At 44.6% G+C, this 20,950-nt stretch overlaps 1 protein-coding gene across 2 annotated transcripts in view; it reads left to right on the plus strand.

Moving 5' to 3' along the window:
- ADGRL3 (adhesion G protein-coupled receptor L3) overlaps positions 1–16,891 on the plus strand; it is an 810,612-nt gene extending 793,721 nt beyond the window's left edge. The window contains exon 25 of one of the 2 annotated variants that reach the window (XM_048848466.2): positions 11,889–16,891. In XM_048848466.2, coding sequence (XP_048704423.1) covers positions 11,889–11,959 — 71 coding nt within the window. In that variant the 3' untranslated portion in view covers positions 11,960–16,891. The remainder of the gene's footprint in view (positions 1–11,888) is intronic. The other variant, XM_048848467.2, reaches the window with a different exon arrangement.
- Positions 16,892–20,950: the final 4,059 nt, after the last annotated feature.

The raw sequence follows: 20,950 nt of genomic DNA on the forward strand, positions 1-20,950 counted from the left end.
ACAGCCCTCGGAAAGAGGGCAGCCTTATCAACTCTGGCCACCTGCAGAGAAAGGGCAGCTATATTTGACACTGGCCATTGGGCCACACAGCCCTGAGAGAGGGCAGCCACATTGACTTTGGCCCCTAGGCTACACTACCCTGAGACGAAAGGGCGATTGCGCAGGCATCATGGGGCTATAATAACCCTTACCTTGTCCCACATGCTTGCCACATGACAGACCTCAAAAATTCTTCCCAAATGTATTGCTTTTACTTCTTAGTGCACATATATTGCATAGTACGTGCATTTTCGAGCATACGTATTTCTGCATATGCTCTTACACTTATTTGTCTAAATTTTGGATGGTTTATGAACATCAGCGTCCACAAAATGTTGGCCCACCTGGCGTTATTAATTGGCCTTTTTTTTTTTTTGCTGCCTAATTATCAGTCATAATCACTGGCTTCAATACCAACCAGCATTTCTCTGTGAAGACATTAAAATATGTAAAATATATTGGTTGCTTCAGTTCAGCTAATGAGATTTACCCCTTTTGAGTGAAATCAACTAGATCAAAGTAAAACCGTAGTACCTTAGAATTAAAATATAGTCTTTCGTATTCTAGCATTATAGAAAGGTTTTCAGCATGTGACTTCCCATAATGCTTGATCATTCTGTTTCAGTCACAGTTTTGTTCAGTGAAGGGACAGAGTTCACTACCTAGGGGTTCACGTCAAGCACTCACTGAGCCCAAACTAGCCCAGTTTTCAGAGCTATATCCTAAATTTCAGTCATTTAATTACTGTCTTGTCTTGCAGTCTGAATCATTACAATACTGCTTAAGTAGTTAGCATTTCAAATTCTGAAGCAAGCATATCTCAAAGGCTGCATAATAGCATGAAAAAATAATTAAAGCCAGTGAGGCCATCAGTGGTATTGAACAAAACTATTTTCCCTGGAAGATAAAAGGGTAGCAATCATACTGTTTCTTTATCAGGATGCGCAGTGACTACGCAGGGATGTTGGCAATGTAAAATAGCTGCAAGTGTGGCCCAATGGAGGCACATTGCTACAATTCATATATTTATATAAAAGGGTCATTCTGTAAGTGGCTGTTGATACCAGCTGGAGACAATGTGTCATACTGAACAGCATTGACATTTTGCACCTAGGCATTTTAGCTGACAACAGTTCAGGGCTATAGTTGGCCTTGACAAGCACAGCACTACAAGGGGGAACAATGCAACCTGCAGTGCTAGGGGAGAGGGAAATAAATGAGAAAATGCATTCCCCTGTTATAAAAAGAAATCCCAAGAATGCAGGTGCAGCTAAATGGGGAAGCATGGCTCCACAGGTAGCAACAAGGTGACATCTAGCTTCCTAAACCAAGGTGCGATACCCTTAACCGGCTGGATGTTTAACTCTCTTAGAGCTCTGGGTTTGCCAGCAGCCGGAGGGTGGGAGAGGAGTTAGTGTGTTGTGTGCAGTGATTTTTATGTGTCTCTTGCCTAGTTCTGTTCTCATGCCCCTGAGGAAGTCAGATATGTTACTGAGGTTTTCTGCCATGCAGAACTCCGAGGAAACCTCAGGGAAGGCTTGGAAGGAGGGAAAGGAAAAGGGGGTCAGTCCTTTCCCCAAAGCCTGGGGATGCGCCAAGATCTGGATGGATCTGGGGGGGCTCTGCCAGATGCAGAGCTGAAGGGATGAAGGACATGTGCCACTCACCTCAGCTTCAGGCAATGTGACCCCCACTGGAGACACTCTGCCATTGAAGGAGTCATTAGACAGGCAACAAAGACTCTCTCTTGAAGTACCACTAGCCCATTGAAGACCTCGAACAGTGTAAGTTCCCTCCTACCACTGTAAAGCTCAACCCACCCTCCCCAAACACTGCTCCCTTGTCCCACAAACCCCTCATCCTGCCCTCTCCTACCCCACCCCTCACTTCACAAACACCCCCTCCCTCATCCTCCGTCTCCCTCTCTTCCCTTGCCTCAAGCCCATTCTCCTCCTTCCTCCTGTGAAATCATTGCAATGGTCCCCCTGTCTTTTATCACTTCTCCCATACCTCCCATTCCTAGAGGGGCAGAGTTCACACCCTAGGGTTTCAGGTCAGGCACCCAGTGAGCCCAAAGTAGCCCTGTTCTGGTCTATATACTAAATTCCAGTCATTTACCAACTGTCTTGTCTTGCAAGGGCACTGAATAATTACAATACTGCTTACAACCTCCTCTTCCCTCTGTGCCCTGTGCCTCTCCCTCCCCTTCCCCAACACCCTGTGCCTCTCCCTCCCCTCCCCCAACACCCTGTGTCTCTCCCGCCTCCACCCTACTCCCCTCCCCCAACACCCTGTGCCTCTCCCTCCCTTCCCCCAACACCCTGTGTCTCTCCCGCCTCCACCCAACTCCCCTCCCCCAACACCCTGTGCCTCTCCCTCCCCTCCCCCAACACCCTGTGTCTCTCCCGCCTCCACCCAACTCCCCTCCCCCAACACCCTGTGCCTCTCCCTCCCCTCCCCCAACACCCTGTGTCTCTCCCGCCTCCACCCAACTCCCCTCCCCCAACACCCTGTGTCTCTGCCAGGTGTCTGTTTTTTTTACCAGAACGCCCGGTTAAAAATGGACCCTGGTGGTTCTGGTCAGCACTGCTGACCGAGCCTTTAAAAGTCCAGTCAGTGGCACAGAGGGGCTAAGGAAGGCTACCTGCCTGCCTTGGCTCTGCACGGCTCCCGGAAGCAGTGGCATGTCCCCCTCCAGCTTCTGCACGTAGGGGCAGCCAAGGGGCTCCGTGTGCTGCCCCCGCCCCAAGCGCCCAGCTCCGCAGTGGCCGATGGGAGCTGCGGGGACAGCGCCTGTGGACAGGGCAGCTCACCATGCTGCCTGGCCTCTCCTCTGCGTAGGATCCGGAGGGGCGACACGCTGCTGCTTCCAGGAGCTGCCTGAGGTAAACGCAGCCTGGAGCCTGCATCCCTGACCTCCTCCTGCGCCGCAACCCACTGCCCAGCTCTGATCCCCCTTCGAGTACATGACCTTGGTCGTGAAGACAGAGGCAAAAAAAGCATTAGTTTTTTCCACACCCTCTGTCACTAGGTTGCCTCCCTCATTCAGTAAAGGGCCGACACTTTCCTTGACTTTCTTCTTGTTGCTAACATACCTGAAGAAACCCTTCTTGTTACTCTTAACATCTCTTGCTAGCTGCAACTCCAGGTGTGATTTGGCCTTCCTGATTTCCCTCCTGCATACCTGAGCAATATTTTTATACTCCTTCCTGGTCATTTGTCCAATCTTCCACTTCTTGTAAGCTCCTTTTCTGTGTTTAAGATCAGCAAGGATTTCACTGTTAAGCCAAGCTGGTCGTCTGCCATATTTACTATTCTTTCTACACATCGGGATGGTTTGTCCTTGTAACCTCAATAAGGATTCTTTAAAATACAGCCAGCTCTCCTGGATTCCTTTCCCCCTCGTGCTATTCTCCCAGGGGATCCTGCCCATCAGTTCCCGGAGGGAATCAAAGTCTGCTTTTCTGAAGTCCAGGGTCCGTATTCTGCTGCTCTCCTTTCTTCCCTGTATCAGGATCCTGAACTCGACCATCTCATGCTCACTGCCTCCCAGGTTTCCATCCACTTTTGCTGATAGAGAATAGCATCTTCCCCAACAGGCAATCCCACTGAACTCAATGGGCCTACTCAAGGGGAGCTGGGGAGGGGAGGGAGAGGCACAGGGTGTCGGGGGGAGGGGAGTTGGGTGGAGGTGGGAGAGACACAGGGTGTCGGGGGGAGGGGAGGGAGAGGCACAGGGTGTTGCGGGAGGGAGAAGAACAGACATAGAGGGAAGAGGAGGCTGTAAGCAGAGGTCCAAATACTCACAGGTATTTAAGCACCATCAGTGGGAGTTAGGTGCCTAAACACCTTTGAGGATCAGGGCCTGATGTAGAATGATAGATATAGAATCATATCAGGGCCTGATATTGAATCATAGCAGAGCTTTTGACACGGTCTCTCACAGTATCCTTGCCAGCAAGTTAAAGAACTATGGGCTGGATGAATGGACTATAAGGTGGATAGAAAGCTGGCTAGATTGTCGGGCTCAATGGATAGTGATCAATGGCTTCATGTCTAGTTGGCAGCCGGTATCAAGCGGAGTGCCCCAAGGGTCGGTCCTGGGGCCGGTTTTGTTCAATATCTTCATAAATGATCTGGAGGATGGTGTGGATTGCACCCTCAGCAAGTTTGCAGATGACACTAAACTGGGAGGAGTGGTAGATACACTGGAGGGTAGGGATGGGATACAGAGGGACTAGACAAATTAGAGGATTGGGCCAAAAGAAATCTGATGAGGTTCAACTTAGGACGGAAGAATCCCATTCACCACAACAGACTAGGGATCGAATGGGTAGCAGTTCTGCAGAAAAGGACTTAGGGGTTACAGTGGACGAGAAACTGGATATGAGTCAATAGTGTGCCTTTGTTGCCAAGAAGGCTAAAGGCATTTTGGGCTGTATAAGTAGGGGCATTTGCAGATGGAGGGACGTAATCGTTCCCCTCTATTTGACATTTGTGAGGCCTCATCTGGAGTACTGTGTCCAGTTTTGGGCCCCACGCTACAAGAAGGATGTGCAAAAATTGGAAAGCACCCAACGGAGGGCAACAAAAATGATTAGGGGACTGGAACACATGATTTATGAGGAGAGGCTGAGGGAACTGGGATTGTTTAGTCTGCAGAAGAGAAGAATGAGAGGGGATTTGATAGCTGCTTTCAACTACCTGAAAGGGGGTTCCAAAGAGGATGGATCTAGACTGTTCTCAGTGGTAGCAGATGACGGAATGAGGAGTAATGGTCTCAAATTGCAGTGGGGAAGGTTTAGGTTGGATATTAGGAAAAACTTTTTCACTAGGAGGGTGGTGAAGCACTGGAATGCGTTACCTAGGGAGGTGGTGGAATCTCCTTCCTTAGAAGTTTTTAAAGTCAGGCTTGAGAAAGCCCTGGCTGGGATGATTTAGTTCGGGATTGGTCCTGCTTTTGAGCAGGGGGTTGGACTAGATGACCTCCTGAGGTCCCTTCCAACCCTGATATTCTATGAAGCTAATGTCTTACAGAATACAGACCTGTAGGTTTCTTGCGTTACTGCTGAATATAATGCAGAGCAGTAAATATAATAAAGGCAAGCTAGCCCACTGGGCTACAAGCTCTTTTGGCCACAGTGTCATAGTGGGGGCTCATGTTCAGCTGATTATCCGCCATGATCCCCCTCCCAAATATTTTTCAGAGTCACTGCTTCTCAGGATCAATCCTCCATCCTGTAAGTACGGCCTGCATTCTTTGTTCCCAGAGGTATACATTTTTCTATTAACCATGGTAAAACACATACTGTTTGCTTGTGCCCATCTTACCAAGTGATCCAGATTCAGTGACCTGTCCTCTTCATTCTTTGCCACCCTCCAATTTATGTGTCATCTGCAAACTTTATCAGGGATAATTTTATTTTTTCCTCCAGGTCATTAATAAAAAGGTTAACTAATGTGTGGCCAGGAACTGATCCTTGAAGAATATCACTGAAAACACACCTGCTCATTGACGATTCCCCATTTACAATGTCACGTAACCAGCTTTTAATCCTTTTTAATGTGTGCCATGTTAACTTTACAGCTTTCTAGTTTTCTAAACAAAATGTCATGCAGTACCAAGTCAAATGCCTTACAGAAGTCTATTACATCAACATTAGTACCTTTATCAACCAAACTTGTAATCTAATCACAAAAAATACATCCAATTAGTTTAATTCTTTATTCCCATATATTACATCTCATATAAGCCACTCCATTATCTTGTCCAGAATTGATGTCAAACAGGCCTATAATTACGTGGGTCAGCCTGCGTACCCTTTTTAAATATTGGCACAACATAAGCTTTCTTCCAGGCTTGTGAAATTTTCCCAGTGCTTCAAGACATATTGAAAAATCATCATTCATGGTCCAGCAAGCTCCTCAGCTAACTCTTTTAAAACTCTTGGATGCACGTTGTCCACACTTGCTGATATAAAAATGTCTGCTTAGTGGCTGCTTAGCAAGACTAGAGGGGTGAGGTAATATCTTTTATTGGACCAACTTCTGCTGGTGAAAGAAACAAGCTTTTGAGATACACAGAGCTCTTCTGGCCTGGAAAGGTATTCAGAGTGTCACAGCTAAACACAAGGTGGAACAGATTGTTTAGCATAAGTAGTTAGCACATAGTCTAAGAGACCAGTCAAGGTGAAGTAGCTCGTTAACACCTCTGCAGTCATAGGCCAAAAGAGGGCAGGGGTTAGTAGTTTACAGATTGTTGTAAAAAGCCATAAATCCAGTGTCTTTATTAAGATCATGTTTTTCAGTGTCTAGCAAAGATATGAATTTAAGCTTGCCTTTTGAAGGTATTTGTGCAAGTTTCCTTTGAGGAGAAGGACTGAGGGTCAGTTATGCAGTGATTATGTTGTGAAAAGTGTTTGCCCACAGGTGATAGGGTATTTTTGTCTTTTATTATTTTTCTGTGTGAATTCATTCAAGAATGTAGTGATTGTCTGGTTTCACCCACATAGTTTTTATTGGGGGATTTAGTGCACTGGATAAGGTACACCAAATGTTGTGCTAGGCGTGTGTAGGACTCATGGATCTTGAAAGGTGTGTTGTGAGGGTGTATTGATCATTGTAGCAATAGAGATATGTCTTCAGATTTTGCATCTGTTGTTCTAGCAGGGTTTGATGCTGCTTTGAGTTGGTGTGTCCTGGTTTGTGGGGAGCTTGCTTCTGATGATGGACTTGGTGAGATCGGGGGTTGTTTGAAAGGCAGAAGTGGGGAGGTTGGGAAAGATTTCTTTCAGTTTGGTGTCCCCATTGATATGGGTTTGATGTTCCTTTCTGGTGTTGTATGGATCGATGATCTGCTAGATCACTCCAATCCTTGACTCTAGGAGCCAGCCTTAACCTGCTGTGAGAACCCCCTCTCCTGGACTGTTCACACACAGCCTCTGGCATGTAAGCTGCTCCCAGCTACTTGCAACTGAATGACACTAGCCAATATCTCCAGTTCCAGACGCAACCCTAGGAACCTCCATCTTGCAGTGTCCAATTATGCCTGCTGGACACTGCAAGCTTATATGAGTTCGTCAATTTAACAAAGAAATTTATATGTACCAGGCTTGTTATCTCAAGGAGAGTGTCTGACATGCTTCAAACCAAACGCACTGCTTCAGGTAGAATAAACAAACAGCTTTATTAACTATAAAGATAGATTTTAAGTGATTATAAGTCAAAGCATAAGAAGCTGGAGTGGTTACCAAAAGAAAAGAAAAGAAAAGCACGCAGTCTAAACTCTCAAACCTGTGAGACTAGGCAGCAACTAGATTAAGCAGTTTTTCTCACTCCACTGGATATTGCAGTCCTTAATATACAGGTTTGTTCCTTAAACATGGGCCAGCCTCCTGTGTTGGAGTCTTGTCTTCTTCTTAGTGTCTTGGTTGCTTGCAGCATAGGTGGGGGCAGGAAAAGGGCTCAGTATGTGTCCACTCTGTCTGTTTTATACTCTCAGTCTATGTGCTAGGGGAGCACAAGTCCAGGCATGTCTGGGGGGCATTTCTGAGTCTCTCCAGGCAAGGCTGAGCAATTCCCCTGGTGGGGCCTCATGCAGGTGAGTCATTGCATTGTAGCTCCCTTGCTGGACAATGACTGTTGATGGGTTTCAGAGTAGCAGCCATGTTAGTCTGTATTCGCAAAAAGAAAAGGAGTACTAGTGGCACCTTAGAGACTAACCAATTTATTTGAGCATAAGCTTTTGTGAGCTACAGCTCACTTTTTCATTTTGTTGATGGGTTGTTTGACATCCTGCCCCGACACTGGTTACTTTCCTTACTGTTGCCTCTGGGGAGCTAATATCTGGCTGATTCCCCCAATTTACAGCATGTTTTAGTGACAACCATACGACACAATTCTCATAACCTCATATGCATTAATGATACACATCTGTAGATAGAGAAATGACTTTCAGCAGATCATACCCTTTCCCCGATATCTTAGAAGGCTTGCTTTATACCTAAGATCATGATTATATGAAAATGAGGAATATGGGGTTTATAGCACAATCCCCCAAGGTATAGAATGTCACAATGGGTTGTAGTTATTTAATGATTCCCTGTATGGGATGGTAGGTGACAACCAGATGTGTGCGGTTGAAGGGTTGTTTTTTTCCTGTATTGAAGCAGGTTCTATCTGGGCATTTGGGTGGCCTGTTTCATGATGCAATCTATTTTTCTGGTGGAGTGTCCTAGTTTTGTAAAGGTGGTATTAAGGTGTACATCCTGGACTTTCTCCTCAGAGCATACTTTGTGGTAGCTGAGTGTCTGGCTGTAGATAACAGATTTCCTAGTATGTCTGTGGTGGTTACCGGATCTGTGAAGGTAAATGTGGTGATCTGTGGGTTTCTTGTACATAGTTGTCTGGAGGGGTCAATTTCTGAAGCTGATTGTGGTGTCCAGGAAGTTGATGCAGGTGTGGGAGTGTTTTAGAGAGAGTTTGAATGGATGGGTGGTGACTGTTGCAGTTGTGGTGGAAATCTGTGAGGGAATTTAGCTCATCTGTCCAGAGCATGAACATATTATCGATGTAGCTCAGGTATATCACTAGTTTCATGGTGCATTTGTCCAGAAATGCTTCCTTGAGATGGCCGATTAATAGAATGGCATACTGGGGAGCCAGCCTGGTACCTATGGCTGTTCCGATGGTTTGAAAAAAGTGTTCATTGTTGAATATAGAATTGTTATGGGTGAGGATCAAATGGATGACTTTGGTGATGTGTTTGTGGTGGGTATCTGAGTGTTGTCCATTGTCTTGTAGATATTTGAGGCAGGCAGCAATGCTGCCTTTGTGAGGGATTTTGATGTATAGGGAGGTGATATCCAAGGTGGAAAGGGTGGTGTTCTGAGAGAAGTTGTTAATGTTGCAGAGTTTCTGGAGGAAGTTGGTTGAGTCCCAGATGAAATTGGCCCTTTGTGTGGTGAGTGGTTTGAGGATGGTTTCCATGAGTCCTGATATTCCTTCACTTACAGTGCCATTGCCAGATATGATGGGTCTGCCTGGGTTCCCTTGTTTGCATATCTTGGGAAAGATGTAGAAGGTCCCCGAGGTGGGTTCGTGGGGAATGAGGTTGTTGAGTTTCTCTTGGAGTTGGCTGGGGAATGATTTCATGATATCCTTAAATTCCTGGGTGAATTGTGGTGTGTGGTCTTCTTTGAGTTCTTTATATAAGTGCTGTCAAAGAGTTGTCAGTTGGCCTTGGTGGCATAGTCATCACAGTTGAAAACTATTGTGCCCCCCCCCCCCCCGCACTCGCTTATCTGTTGCTTTGATCACTATCTGGTGGTTTGATTTCAGGGACTGTATAAGTGTCCTCTTGGTGGCAATGAGATTGTGATGGATGTTACATTTGTTAACAATTTCACAGTCAATTATTTTCCTGAAGCAATCAATGTAATGTTTCAAGAGTGTGGTTTTGTCCACTGTGGGGTATCCAGTCTGATGATACTTTTTCCGTATGACTGTTGGTGGGGATGTGGTAGTTGTGGGTGGTCTCGTCATTGTCCTGAAAAGATTCTTTGAGGCAGAGTCAGCAAAAGAATTTTTCAGTTCTCCACAAGTCAGTATGGTGTTGGGTTCTGTGGTAGGGCAGAAGTCCAGACCCTGGGAGAGTACAGATATTCAGCTCCAGTGAGGGGTAGTCTTGGTAAATTGATGATGTTAGTGTGTCGTGTAGTGACCACCTGGTGGGTCCTGGCACCCTGCTTTCTCCCGAAGGTGGTGTGCCATGGGCTGTGGAGTTGTTGTTGTTGGTTCCACTTTTTGTTTTTTTCTGTTGACTGGCTGTCGTCAAGTTTTTAGAATAGTTGTTTTGGGTTTCTTGTATGCTCTCCTGGTAGGTTTCCTGATATTTTCCCTTCCAGTATGCGTGTATGTGATTTCTTGTTTGAGGTGATCCCTTCTGGACCTTCTAGTAGCTTTTGCTTAATGTCCTCCTGAGATACGAGGGGAATGGGAAGAATGTTATCACATAATATGACCTACATCACTCCTTTCACTTGGCTTCCTCATTTTGGCCAGGTGGGAGACAGCATGAGAATAGTTTTCCTTGTGCTATTTCCTATCCAGTGATGGACGGTAAAACAGGTCCTCTGGCCTGTAGGGATGTGGGGAAATTAAGTTAACTAATGTAAACCTTAAGAATGTCTCCATGACAGTCTAATTCTCCCTGACCTAGTTCTTCCTTTCCTAATCTCTTCTTGAGTGCCATATTATTCATAAAGAAACCTACATATATCATTTTGCCACTAACACACCATGACTCCCTAGTTCCCAAACTGCATCTATAAAAAGAGATGCTTTCCTCTCAAGGTTGCAATTATTATAAAAACAGCTGTAAAATCCAGCACTTAGAGAAAAGTCTGTGAAGCGCCCTTCAGTTAATACCTGATATCAAAACAAATCTGTTTAGTTTGCAATGATTTATACAAATGGTCTATTTATAATAAAACTTGCTTAAACAAACTCCAGATTAGATGGGGATAGTAAACCATGCATGACAGTCTTACTGGGAAGTGTTCCATAGTAAAATAAACAGAGGTGAAAGTAAAGCATGTTCATCCAGTTAAGCATTATAGGGGTTTCCCAATGGAGAAGAAAGCTGGAGCTCAAATGACAGATAGAGGACGTAATTAAAGCACAAAGGAATTATTGTGTCAATTAAAATCAGCATCAGTGTCAATGGAGTGGTACGCCCATTCTGTCCATCCTGGGGTGGCTGAAAACATTGGCACGAAGCATCTGGACATATTCCTGACTCCGTGTGCAGGAGAAATATCGTGTGTGCACAAGGTACACACCTCCCCTTTATAACCTGGATCATGTCTAACTTAATTCTCATTTCTCTGCCTTTGCAGGCATCTCGGGCATTGGTGCACCTCAGTCCCTCCTGTTCTCTGTCTGTAGCATGTCACAGTTTAGTTTCCTACAGGCTGTAATGCTTTGATCTAATTGCAGTTGTTGGACTTGGTGTTGAGGTGGCCTATGATGTGCAACAGGTCAGACTGGATGATCTGGCTTTAATCTCTATGAAGCTGTGATACTAGGCTCTCTGGGCAAACTTCACCTCAGCGCAGAGGCCTATGCACCACTTAAACTCTCTAAAATTGGGCTTAAGTGGAACCTAAGTACTACTTAGACCTTATAACGCTATTGCTTTTCACCTCTTAGGGCTTGTCTTCCCTAACTCAAGTCCCACTGAGTGCAACTTGTCAGCTGCTAACACAACCACCCTCTCATGTGGAGGCAAGCTATCGCCACTTCAATGCTGCTAGTCCTCTAACGCCATCCCACAATCCCCCTCATATCCAGAGAGGACAGACAAGTTCTCCCAGAATTCACGGGGAAGGAATTCCTAGAGTGGCTCAGTACACAGGGGCACAAAGAACTATGGGATGTGTCCCTGGAAGACTTAGCACCGCACCACGAGTGAGTGCAGTGCCAATGCGGACACAGCAGAGAGAGTGCTATTTCACAGTGTGGCCACTCTCACTCGAGAGGAGTAACTTGGAGTGTAGATCCGCTGAGTTAACTCTGCTGTGAAGACATTCACTTAGCGCAGCAGTCACCAGACGGACATAGGTCCAAATCCACAAAGGAAGTTGGGTCTCACTTGTAGCCCAGTGACTAGGGCACTTGACCATGCTGTGGAAAATCCTGATTCGATTCTGCTGGGGGAGCGAGACTGCAGGTGGTCCACACACCCTAACAAAGCAGGATTGTGGGAGGAGGCGGGTGGTGGCTCTGCTAGCCCTTAGGGCTGTTGGTTTTATTTGGTCTTGGTTTACTTTCTCTCATCTTGTTTTTAGCAGAAGGTGGAGGAACACGAGAGCAGGAGCCACGCTTTAGAAGAGTCCCAATGGAAGACAGTGTCATCTAGCAACAACAGGAAGTGCCCCAGGACTCCCGGGTTCTATACCTGGCTTCACTGCTTAATTTGTAATGAAAGAGGTGCCGGGCCTCAAGCAATATTTTTACTTTCATAACTGACGCTGCAAGCCCAGAGGTGCCCTGGCTATCAAATGCCAAGCCTAGAGGTGCCGGGATTCAGCCCTGGCAAACCCTTGCAAGCCCTGGCAGAAATTAAGCACTGCCTGGCTTGCTTACACATTTGCTCAGAGTTAGCCTCTCTGTGCCTCAGTTTGCCCATCTCTAAATGAGATAGTAAATTGTAGTGCGCAGGAAGTATTGTGAGGCCCAGTCAATTAATGTCTGCAAAGCACTTGTGGATCCTGGAGTCTCTGCGTAGCTCGGCTGAGAAGTATTTTTAGAAAGGCTTTGTTGTATGAGCTCTCTAGCCCAGCAGAACCATGATGTACAACACATCCCTGGGAAGTTATTTTTTTAGTGGCAGCTAATGGATTACGTTTTCAAGAGTGGCTAGAGATTTTGGGTGGCCTGAGATTTGGGTTCCCAACTTGAGATGCCTTAAATGGGCTTGACTTGTAGAAACACCCACCTCTGAAAGTTAGGGCTCATTAAGGAGTCTCCAGTTGGGCACAATAAAATTGGGGCACACAGCATCACTGGTTGCTATTGTAAATATTGGTCACTGTGTAAAAAGATCTAATATGGGGGGGGGGGCAGGGGGAGAAAGAAATATACCTTATCATTCCAAAATGAGCTAAACTGTCACCACAGTACTTTAGTGTGTAATTGTCATTTGTAAATAGAAAACATTTAACATCAACTTCTCTGACAGCTCTGTAAACAGAGCACTTCTGAGTGAAAGCTGATCAGATTTCCTTTTCCTGTGTAAATACAGCTGCGGTTTTTTCTGGTTTTTTTGGTTTTTCTTTTTAGAGTGAGCCTCATTTTCTTGAGGGCAATGATTACAGCTGTGTGAAATGTTTTAGCCAAAACTTCTTCTGGTGGAAAAAATGCAGATTCAGTGACACCGAAACAATTGTTTTGTTACTTTTCAAAATGGCCAATGAAGTGAAAAATCTATTAGTCACCCACTTTGAGTATTGCTGCCTCTTTCCATTTAGTGTTGTGAAATGAACCTGGAACCCCATTAATTATCCGGGCCCCTTCATATGGCCATATGGGGTTTCTCAGACTCCAAGTCCACGTAAGCATCATGTGGCTGAGCTTCCCCACACAGAGCTTATATGAACCTGCAGCAATTACTGTGAATGGTGAAAGAGCCTGCATAGACAAAAGGCCCTTAGGAGACTAAGGGGAGATATGATAGAGGTATATAAAATCATGAGTGGTATGGAGAAAGTGAATAAGGAAAAGTTATTTACTTGTTCCCATAATATAAGAACTAGGGGCCACCAAATGAAATTAATGGGTAGCAGGTTTAAAACAAATAAAAGGAAGTTCTTCTTCACACAGCGCACAGTCAACCTGTGGAACTCCTTGCCTGAGGAGGTTGTGAAGGCTAGGACTATAACAGGGTTTAAAAGAGAACTGGATAAATTCATGGAGGTTAAGTCCATTAATGGCTATTAGCCAGGATGGGTAAGGAATGGTGTCCCTAGCCTCTGTTTTTCAGAGGGTGGAGATGGATGGCAGGAGAGATCATTACCCTGTTAGGTTCACTCCCTCTGGGGCACCTGGCATTGGCCACTATCGGCAGACAGGATACTAGGCTGGATGGATCTTTGGTCTGACACAGTATGGTCATTCTTATGTTTATATGTTCACCCTCTGAGCTTCTGGCCTATGACATTCACACAGGTAAGGCAGAATTCTCTGTGAAGAAGGAAAGACAAATGTCATCTAAATAAACCTCACAGCTCTCCATTTGTGTTTAGTCAACTCTGGCTAGAAGGATAGACAGAGACATGCCCCTGCGTGTGTGTGTGAAAGAGAACAGGAGACCCTATGCCGTGTGTGTGTGAAAGGGAGAGAGAGACTCATCTGAGAGAGAATAGGACTATATATTATACTCACCTCTCTATATATGGCAATATATAATAGAGAGAGCATATGTAATGATGTGGAATCAAGTTTCGGTCAGCATAAGTTTGGAATGATTGCCATACTACTAAGACGGAAAGTCACCAGCGAGCTCTGCACGCAACTAACGAATGCAAACGAAGGAAATCTTTGCTCCACACCACATCATCATATATTCTACATATGCCACATATTTAACAACAAAAATAATTCAAAATTATTTCGACCCCAATCCTGCAACTATGCACATACTTAACTGAGCAGAGGTCGCATTCAAGCATAAGGGTTTGCAGGACTGGGGCCACAGAGCATTAATTAACTTTTTTCTTTTTAATTATTCTTTCCTAATTAAAGCCAGACTTCCTTATTAACTGTGAGTCCCACTGAACAGACTCTTGCAGAAGAAGAAAATTAAATTATCTAGAATAACTTTTCCTATATATGAAAATAGCTCAGTTTTAAAGCCTGGAATCTCAGCATGAGCACAAAGTATGTGCTGTGGGCCCCACTGGAAAACCAGAAATCTCCTTTTTCCAGAGGTATAAAGTTGCCATTTCTAACTCTGATGTGCCATGAGGTGTTGCCCATGCTGAGCGTTGGGTTAGTGTAGTTTTTGGAGTTAAGTCCTACCTGTGGAAAAAGAAGGAAACATTTCTCAGACAGGTTGATTAACTGAAACTGGCCATTGTCTGAAGCTGCTCAGACATTTAAAATGCTAGAAGGTGATATCCAAGTGACAAACTGCAGAGCCATATGATGAATTTATTTATCATTTCTCCAAGTGCCTTACCTGCTCCCTAATCTATCTCTGCAGGAACAATTCTAACTTTTGGACTTCAAAACCGCCACTTAAAAATCCAATTCCAACAGAAAATGTTTCCTATTACCCACCGTATATGGATGTCCCTACCTCCTTCCAGTGTTGCCAATTCTCATGGTTTTTTCGCAAGTTTCGCAATGTTAGATGCTTTCCCGCAAGGTGCAATTCCTGGGGCTGTATGATTACATGAACATCTCAGCTTTAATTAGGAAATAACAAAGAGCTTCTGCTCCTCCTGGTTGTGCAGAAAAGGTTAAAAAACATACCCCCAATTTTACCCGAAAGGCTCAAAAACCAGATGGTAAATACAAACAACCCCAAATATGTTCTTTTTTTTTTTTATAATCTTGTGAATTTTGCAGGCCTGACTCATGATTTTGGATCCATGAGGTTGGCAGTAGTGAACACCATACACAGGCGTTAATTAGTCATGGACCAGTGATAGGTTTAAGGTCTGATATCTGATGAAACAGCAGGGGTATAAATGGGAGCATTATTCCACTGGAAAGCAGACAGTCCCAGTTTTTCATTGCAACACACAGCATTTGTTTCTAGTGCTGGAACTTCCCATCATATTTGACCCTTAAGCTCTGAATGTCATGTCTAGAAGAGTTATTGTTTCAGACATTTACAATTTATTCTTTATAATGCTCTTCATTCAGCCCTGTAGAACTGGCTGCATGGTAACTGAGGGCGCCTGCTTTAAAGACAAACCAAAGATTCCTGATAAAAGGTGTAAGTCCTATCCAGTGCATGTGTGTTGAATACGTGACATGCACAGGTTACATGATGGGGTCATGCAGTTTCAGCACTCATTTGGGGAGACCTGCATAACCCATGCATGGCTTCCATACTCACAAATAATGAAGCCGTCTTAAAAACATGCTGATAAACACTTTCATACCTTATATCGTGTGTGTGTGTGTGTACACATGTAGTAGCTAGCAAATGGTCACTGGCCGAGACTTTCAAATGAGTGCAGTTCCCAGCAGCCCCCATGGAGAACAGTTGGAATTATTGAGTATTGAGCACTTTCAAAAACCTGGCCCTTGTAAGTCAATGGGAGCAGATACCTTTCAGCCTGAAGGCCTCGATCCTGCTCTTGGATCAGTGTGGGCACCAGAGTCTACTCCCGTGGATCTGACTGAAGGCCCGGACCTGAAGTCTCCAGTTCAGATCTGTTCTCATGCCTTTACCTATTTGTTGAGCCTGCTTCATGTGCCCAGTGCAGTGATAGTGTTACTCAAGCAGATATTATCCACTGGAAAATTGACTGAAGACTGCCACTTCATTGCACCAGGGCAATCAGCACAGCCTTCAGACAATCAAGACACCCAGCCAATACTGAACTGATCCAAAATTTTAATTGGCAAAAGGCTCTGTATCCCATTAGTGAATCCCTGAGCCATCCAGTCCCCCCAGGGCAGAATTCTTATTTAATCCAGCTCCAAGTCAATAGTGATTTACGTTTCATTTACTTAAACCATTTTAGCTGAACTTCCACACTCCTCAGGCATGGAGTGAATCTTAATACATTGTAATTACTGTACTCCAATTGATGCAATGCTCTGAAAAGCTATCACAGAGAGTATTAATAAAATGTAAATTATAAGAAAAAACTTGGTATTGCCTGAAATTAATAATGCACTAGATTTTCTCTTACATGCTGCTCATTATAGGCCTGCCTTTGAGTTCTCTATTAAAGTGAGTTATTCAAACTATTTGTATAGTTGTGTTCAGTATGAAGTTATATACTGTATGTTTCTATCCCAGTTAGATGCACTGCATGAGAATGTTATTAATCTGTTATTTCTTTCAGGCATTGATTTTACTGGCATTGCTGTAATGCTCATATGACAAAAATGAACAGATTGGTTTCACACGTATGGATTAGTTTGCTTAAGAGTTTAGGGTAGGAAGGTTTATCTTGCACTGTAACAATAGAATTCATCATTGTATTATTTACAAGAGACTGACCTGTCTGCATACCAATCGCTGAAGAGATCATCTCTAATTTATGTATAAATGTTTACTTAACCAGACTCCGATTTTTGTCTAGATAAATTTGTTAGAGAACAGAAATTATAAGTGGTAATGCGTTTTTCTTTGACTTTTCTCTATAGCACAAGTCAAGATGTCCAAGGTGCCTTTGTCTACCAGCAATCAGCAAGCTCTCTTGTGTATGCTTTCTGGGAACAGCAGTTAGCTTCTGCAATACGTCATATAAAAAATGTAACCCTAATACAGGAGATCTGAATGTGTGCATAGGTCAATGTCTGTGTTACAGATCTCGGAAGTGCTACTATAGACGCCAGTCTGTCAGGTTTGATATTATGATGAATACAATAGCTAAAGGCAGAATTTTATAATACTTATGTACAGAGGAACAAAATATGATTAAAAAAAAACAACCCAGCCTGGCTTATGTGAAAAAGAATCCTAGTCACTATTCTTATTAGTCTTTGCATTGTGATAGTGTTACAGGTAATTAAGGGGTGGGGCAACACCTGGGAGCTATAAGGGTATGTCTACACAGCAAAGAAAAATCACCTTGCAGAGTCCTAGAGCCCGGGCTCCAGCCTGAGCCCAGATGTCTACACAGCAGTGAAACAGCCCAAGCCCCGTGAGCCTGAGTCGGCTGGCACGGGCCAGCCACGAGTGTCTTAGTTGCTGTGTCGACATACCCTAAGAGGCCTGGTGAGAAGAGGCTGCTGGGGAGAGAGAGCTGGAGATGCGAGGTGTCACACAGAGAAGATGGTTTCTGAGAGGGGCCTGCAGACCGGAGAGCAGCAAGGGTTTCGCTTGCTGGCAGAGCCAAGGCTGGAGAGGGCTGAAGGCAGGAGGAGCAGCAGCGGAGGAGGATGCCTGCTGGCCCTGAGCCAGAGCCAGAGCCCAGGGCCAGAAAGTTGTGGAAGGAAGTGGAGCAGCAGAGGCCTTACCTGCTGGTGTCACCTTGCTGGAGAGCTGGGTCCCATGAACGGCTCCTAGATGAGAGCGTTCCCACTGGGAAGAGTGGGGCTGTGCCCCACACTGACGGGCTGGGGTGGCTGTCCCAGGGGAGGGCTAGATGAGGCCTGCTGACAAGTCCAGGTGTGGTGGAAAACACCAGAATGGAGAGAACGGAGCTGAGTTTTAAAGACTACATGCACGGGGTTCAGACGGACTATGTTGTGGGGGTTTGGGGCTTTTTTACTCTGTTTTGCTTAATAAACTTGGACTTGGCGGGGGGGGGGGGGGCGGAAGGACCAGGTGTCATGTGGCGTAGAGCACAGTGGCTGCATGAGGACCTAAGGTGGCAGTAATGATGGGGGCACCTACTCAACAGACCTGTTTGGCAGTGGGTTGGAAGGAACTAGAGGGGAGGAAGGCTCCCGGAAAGGGAAACTGGATGGATACAGGGATGAACGCAGAAGCTAAGCAGACCACAGTGGGTCTGCAGACCCTGACTCACAGGGTGCAGAGGCAGAAACCATAAGGCTTCAGGAGAAGGTAAAGGTTGCAGATCAGGCCCGGCATGTCGCTTTGCAGCACCAAGAGTTTCTGCGAGAGAGGCACCTGGACACTGCCGAAGAGAAGGCTGACTGCCGAACATGGAGGGTGAGCTTGAAGAGGAGTGAGACAATCTGCGGGCCCAGCTCTGTGGCAGAAGGCGTCTCTTCCCATAGTCTTGAGGGGGTGGGTATGTGATGGGCTGTGCAACTCCCACAGGAACTGAAGGGGCTCATGTGGGCCTGAGGGGCCAATTAACATACCTGGCAGCACCTGGCAATTGTGGACGAAAACACTTAAAACACAGTAGTGCTTCAGTGTAGGCACTACCGGTGCCGGTGGGAGGGCTTCTCCTGTTGGCAAAGGTAACCCACCTTCCTGAGAGGTGGCAGCAAGATCAACAGGAAAATGCTTCCCTTGACCTAGCATTGTCGACACTAAGAAGTTAGTTTGGTATAGCTACAGCTCTGAGGGGCACGGATTTTTCACACTCCTCCGAGAGACAGCTCTACCAATGTAAGTTTGTAGTGTAGACCAGACCTGAGGCAAAGCCAGCTAGGGAAATAAAAAAAAAAAGGAAATTACCAATAACATCTCACATGCAGAAACTGCGAGGAGGGATCTAAAAAAAAAAGGCGGGGGGCGGGGAAGGAAAGCGGATATGGAGAAAGGGAATAACCAGCAACAAATGAATGGGAAGGAACTAGTGAGTGACACTGGAATACAAGGAGCTGACATATTACTTACAGAAATGGTGGGATTCATTGCATTTGTGATTGAAGTAATCAATTGTACATCTCAAACAGGAAAGAAAACAGAGAAAATGAGAATTATAATTAAAGCTACTGCTAAGTACCCACGGGCCAGCATCCTGCCAGTGAAGCCACTTCATACTTTCCTAAGTGAAGGAAATACTGACGGTTAAAAGAATGGTGGTGACTCTTTAAAGCTGAAATGCCCATAGCCCAATGAGCATGGGCAGGAATGAAAGAAAAATATTACTGACATGACAACAAAGCCTGATATAATATGCATACTAGAGACTGGGTTAATAGAAAAAGTAGACTATAAAATCCCGGCATATGGCTTATATAGACATGATAGAGAAATAAGAGAGTGCAGAGGGGTCTGCACCTTTATTATGGAGAACCTGAACTGCCTTGACGTAGAGGTTAAAAAGCTAAATATTGAATATAATACTATTGAGATAGCAGTGCAAAGGAATTCTGCATTTCTAAGACTTATAATGGCTATAACCCATGCAAGAAACTAGAGGCTATGGACCAGAAAGCATTAATTGTGGATGTCGCATGCCCATTCATTATCTGCAGTGATCTCAATAGTAACAACAGATTGTGGGGAAGTAAGAAAAATATTACAGTGGAAAATGTTTCGAGCAATTCTTTGGTGAGAATAATTTAGTAATATTAAATGATGGAGCACCTGCCAGGTTCAATATAGCTGATGGAAACTTCACATGCCTAGATCTGGAATAGCTTCTAGCATCATAGCAAGTAAATGCAGCTGGGAAATTTACAAAGAACAGGGAATGCATGGGGACCACTTCCCCACATTAATTACATATCAAGGAAAAAGAAATACTGAAGACGAAGATAAGATTCCCCACTTGGAATTTAAAAAAAAACCAAAAACAAATTGGAAACTCTTTAGAAGCAAAAATGAGGAACATATGAATGAGCAATGTGTAAATGAAGATATTGGAATTCTGTAATCATGTTACCAAGGAAATCGTAAAGGCATCCAGCCTAGCTATTCCTAGGATACCAACACTACTTAAATATAGGAAAAGTGTTCCCTGGTGGAGCAAGGAATGTGAAATGGTAATTAGGGAAAGGAATAAGGTGTATAAGACAGCAAAAGATTCCTTAAATAGCGAGGACTTAAACATAAAAAAGGCAAGGCCATTGCACAAAGGTCTATAAAAAGAGCAAAAAGAGAAAGCTGGAGAACATACTGCGGGAAAGTAGATAAAGCTAACAATATAGCAGAGGCATATACACAAATTAGGAAAATGAATGAAATAACAAGTAAGAACCACATAATGCCAAGTCTTGACATTGCAGGGAATGGAGTGACAAGCTCCAACGAAGAAAAAGCGGAAATTTTGGCCTCCATGTTTCAAAATATCAGTAATGATGAGAATCAGAGGACAGAAATTAGGAAGAGGAAGAAAACATTCATTAAGGATAATTATGAGGTGCTGAGGAGGATGTGGCTATTGTTTTAAGTTTAAACATTAGTCTGAGAGAACTCCAGAAAGGGCTAATAAGGAGCAAAAGCACCGCACCAGGCAAGAACAAAATAACCTTTGAAATACTTAAACACCCAAGTGAAGGAAGCTTGAGGATGATACTAAAATTGTATAATGACATATGGCAAAAAGGTGAAATACCTAAGGACTGGAAACATGTGATTATTGTTGCAGTGAGGAAACCCAGTAAGTTGCACTCGAGACCTGAGGCATCCAGACCAATTGCCTTCACAGCATGTTTAGGTAAAACCATGGAGAGACTGGTAATGGGGAGATTAGTAGCTCACCTAGACAGAAATAGGTTCATAGATGGAATGTGAAGTGGATTCAGAATCTGTAGGAGTGTGATTGACCACACTGTAAGGATAGAGCTAGAAGTA

The sequence above is a fragment of the Caretta caretta genome, chromosome 4 (genome assembly GCF_965140235.1).
Source record: "Caretta caretta isolate rCarCar2 chromosome 4, rCarCar1.hap1, whole genome shotgun sequence".
In the NCBI taxonomy this organism is placed as follows: domain Eukaryota; kingdom Metazoa; phylum Chordata; order Testudines; family Cheloniidae; genus Caretta; species Caretta caretta.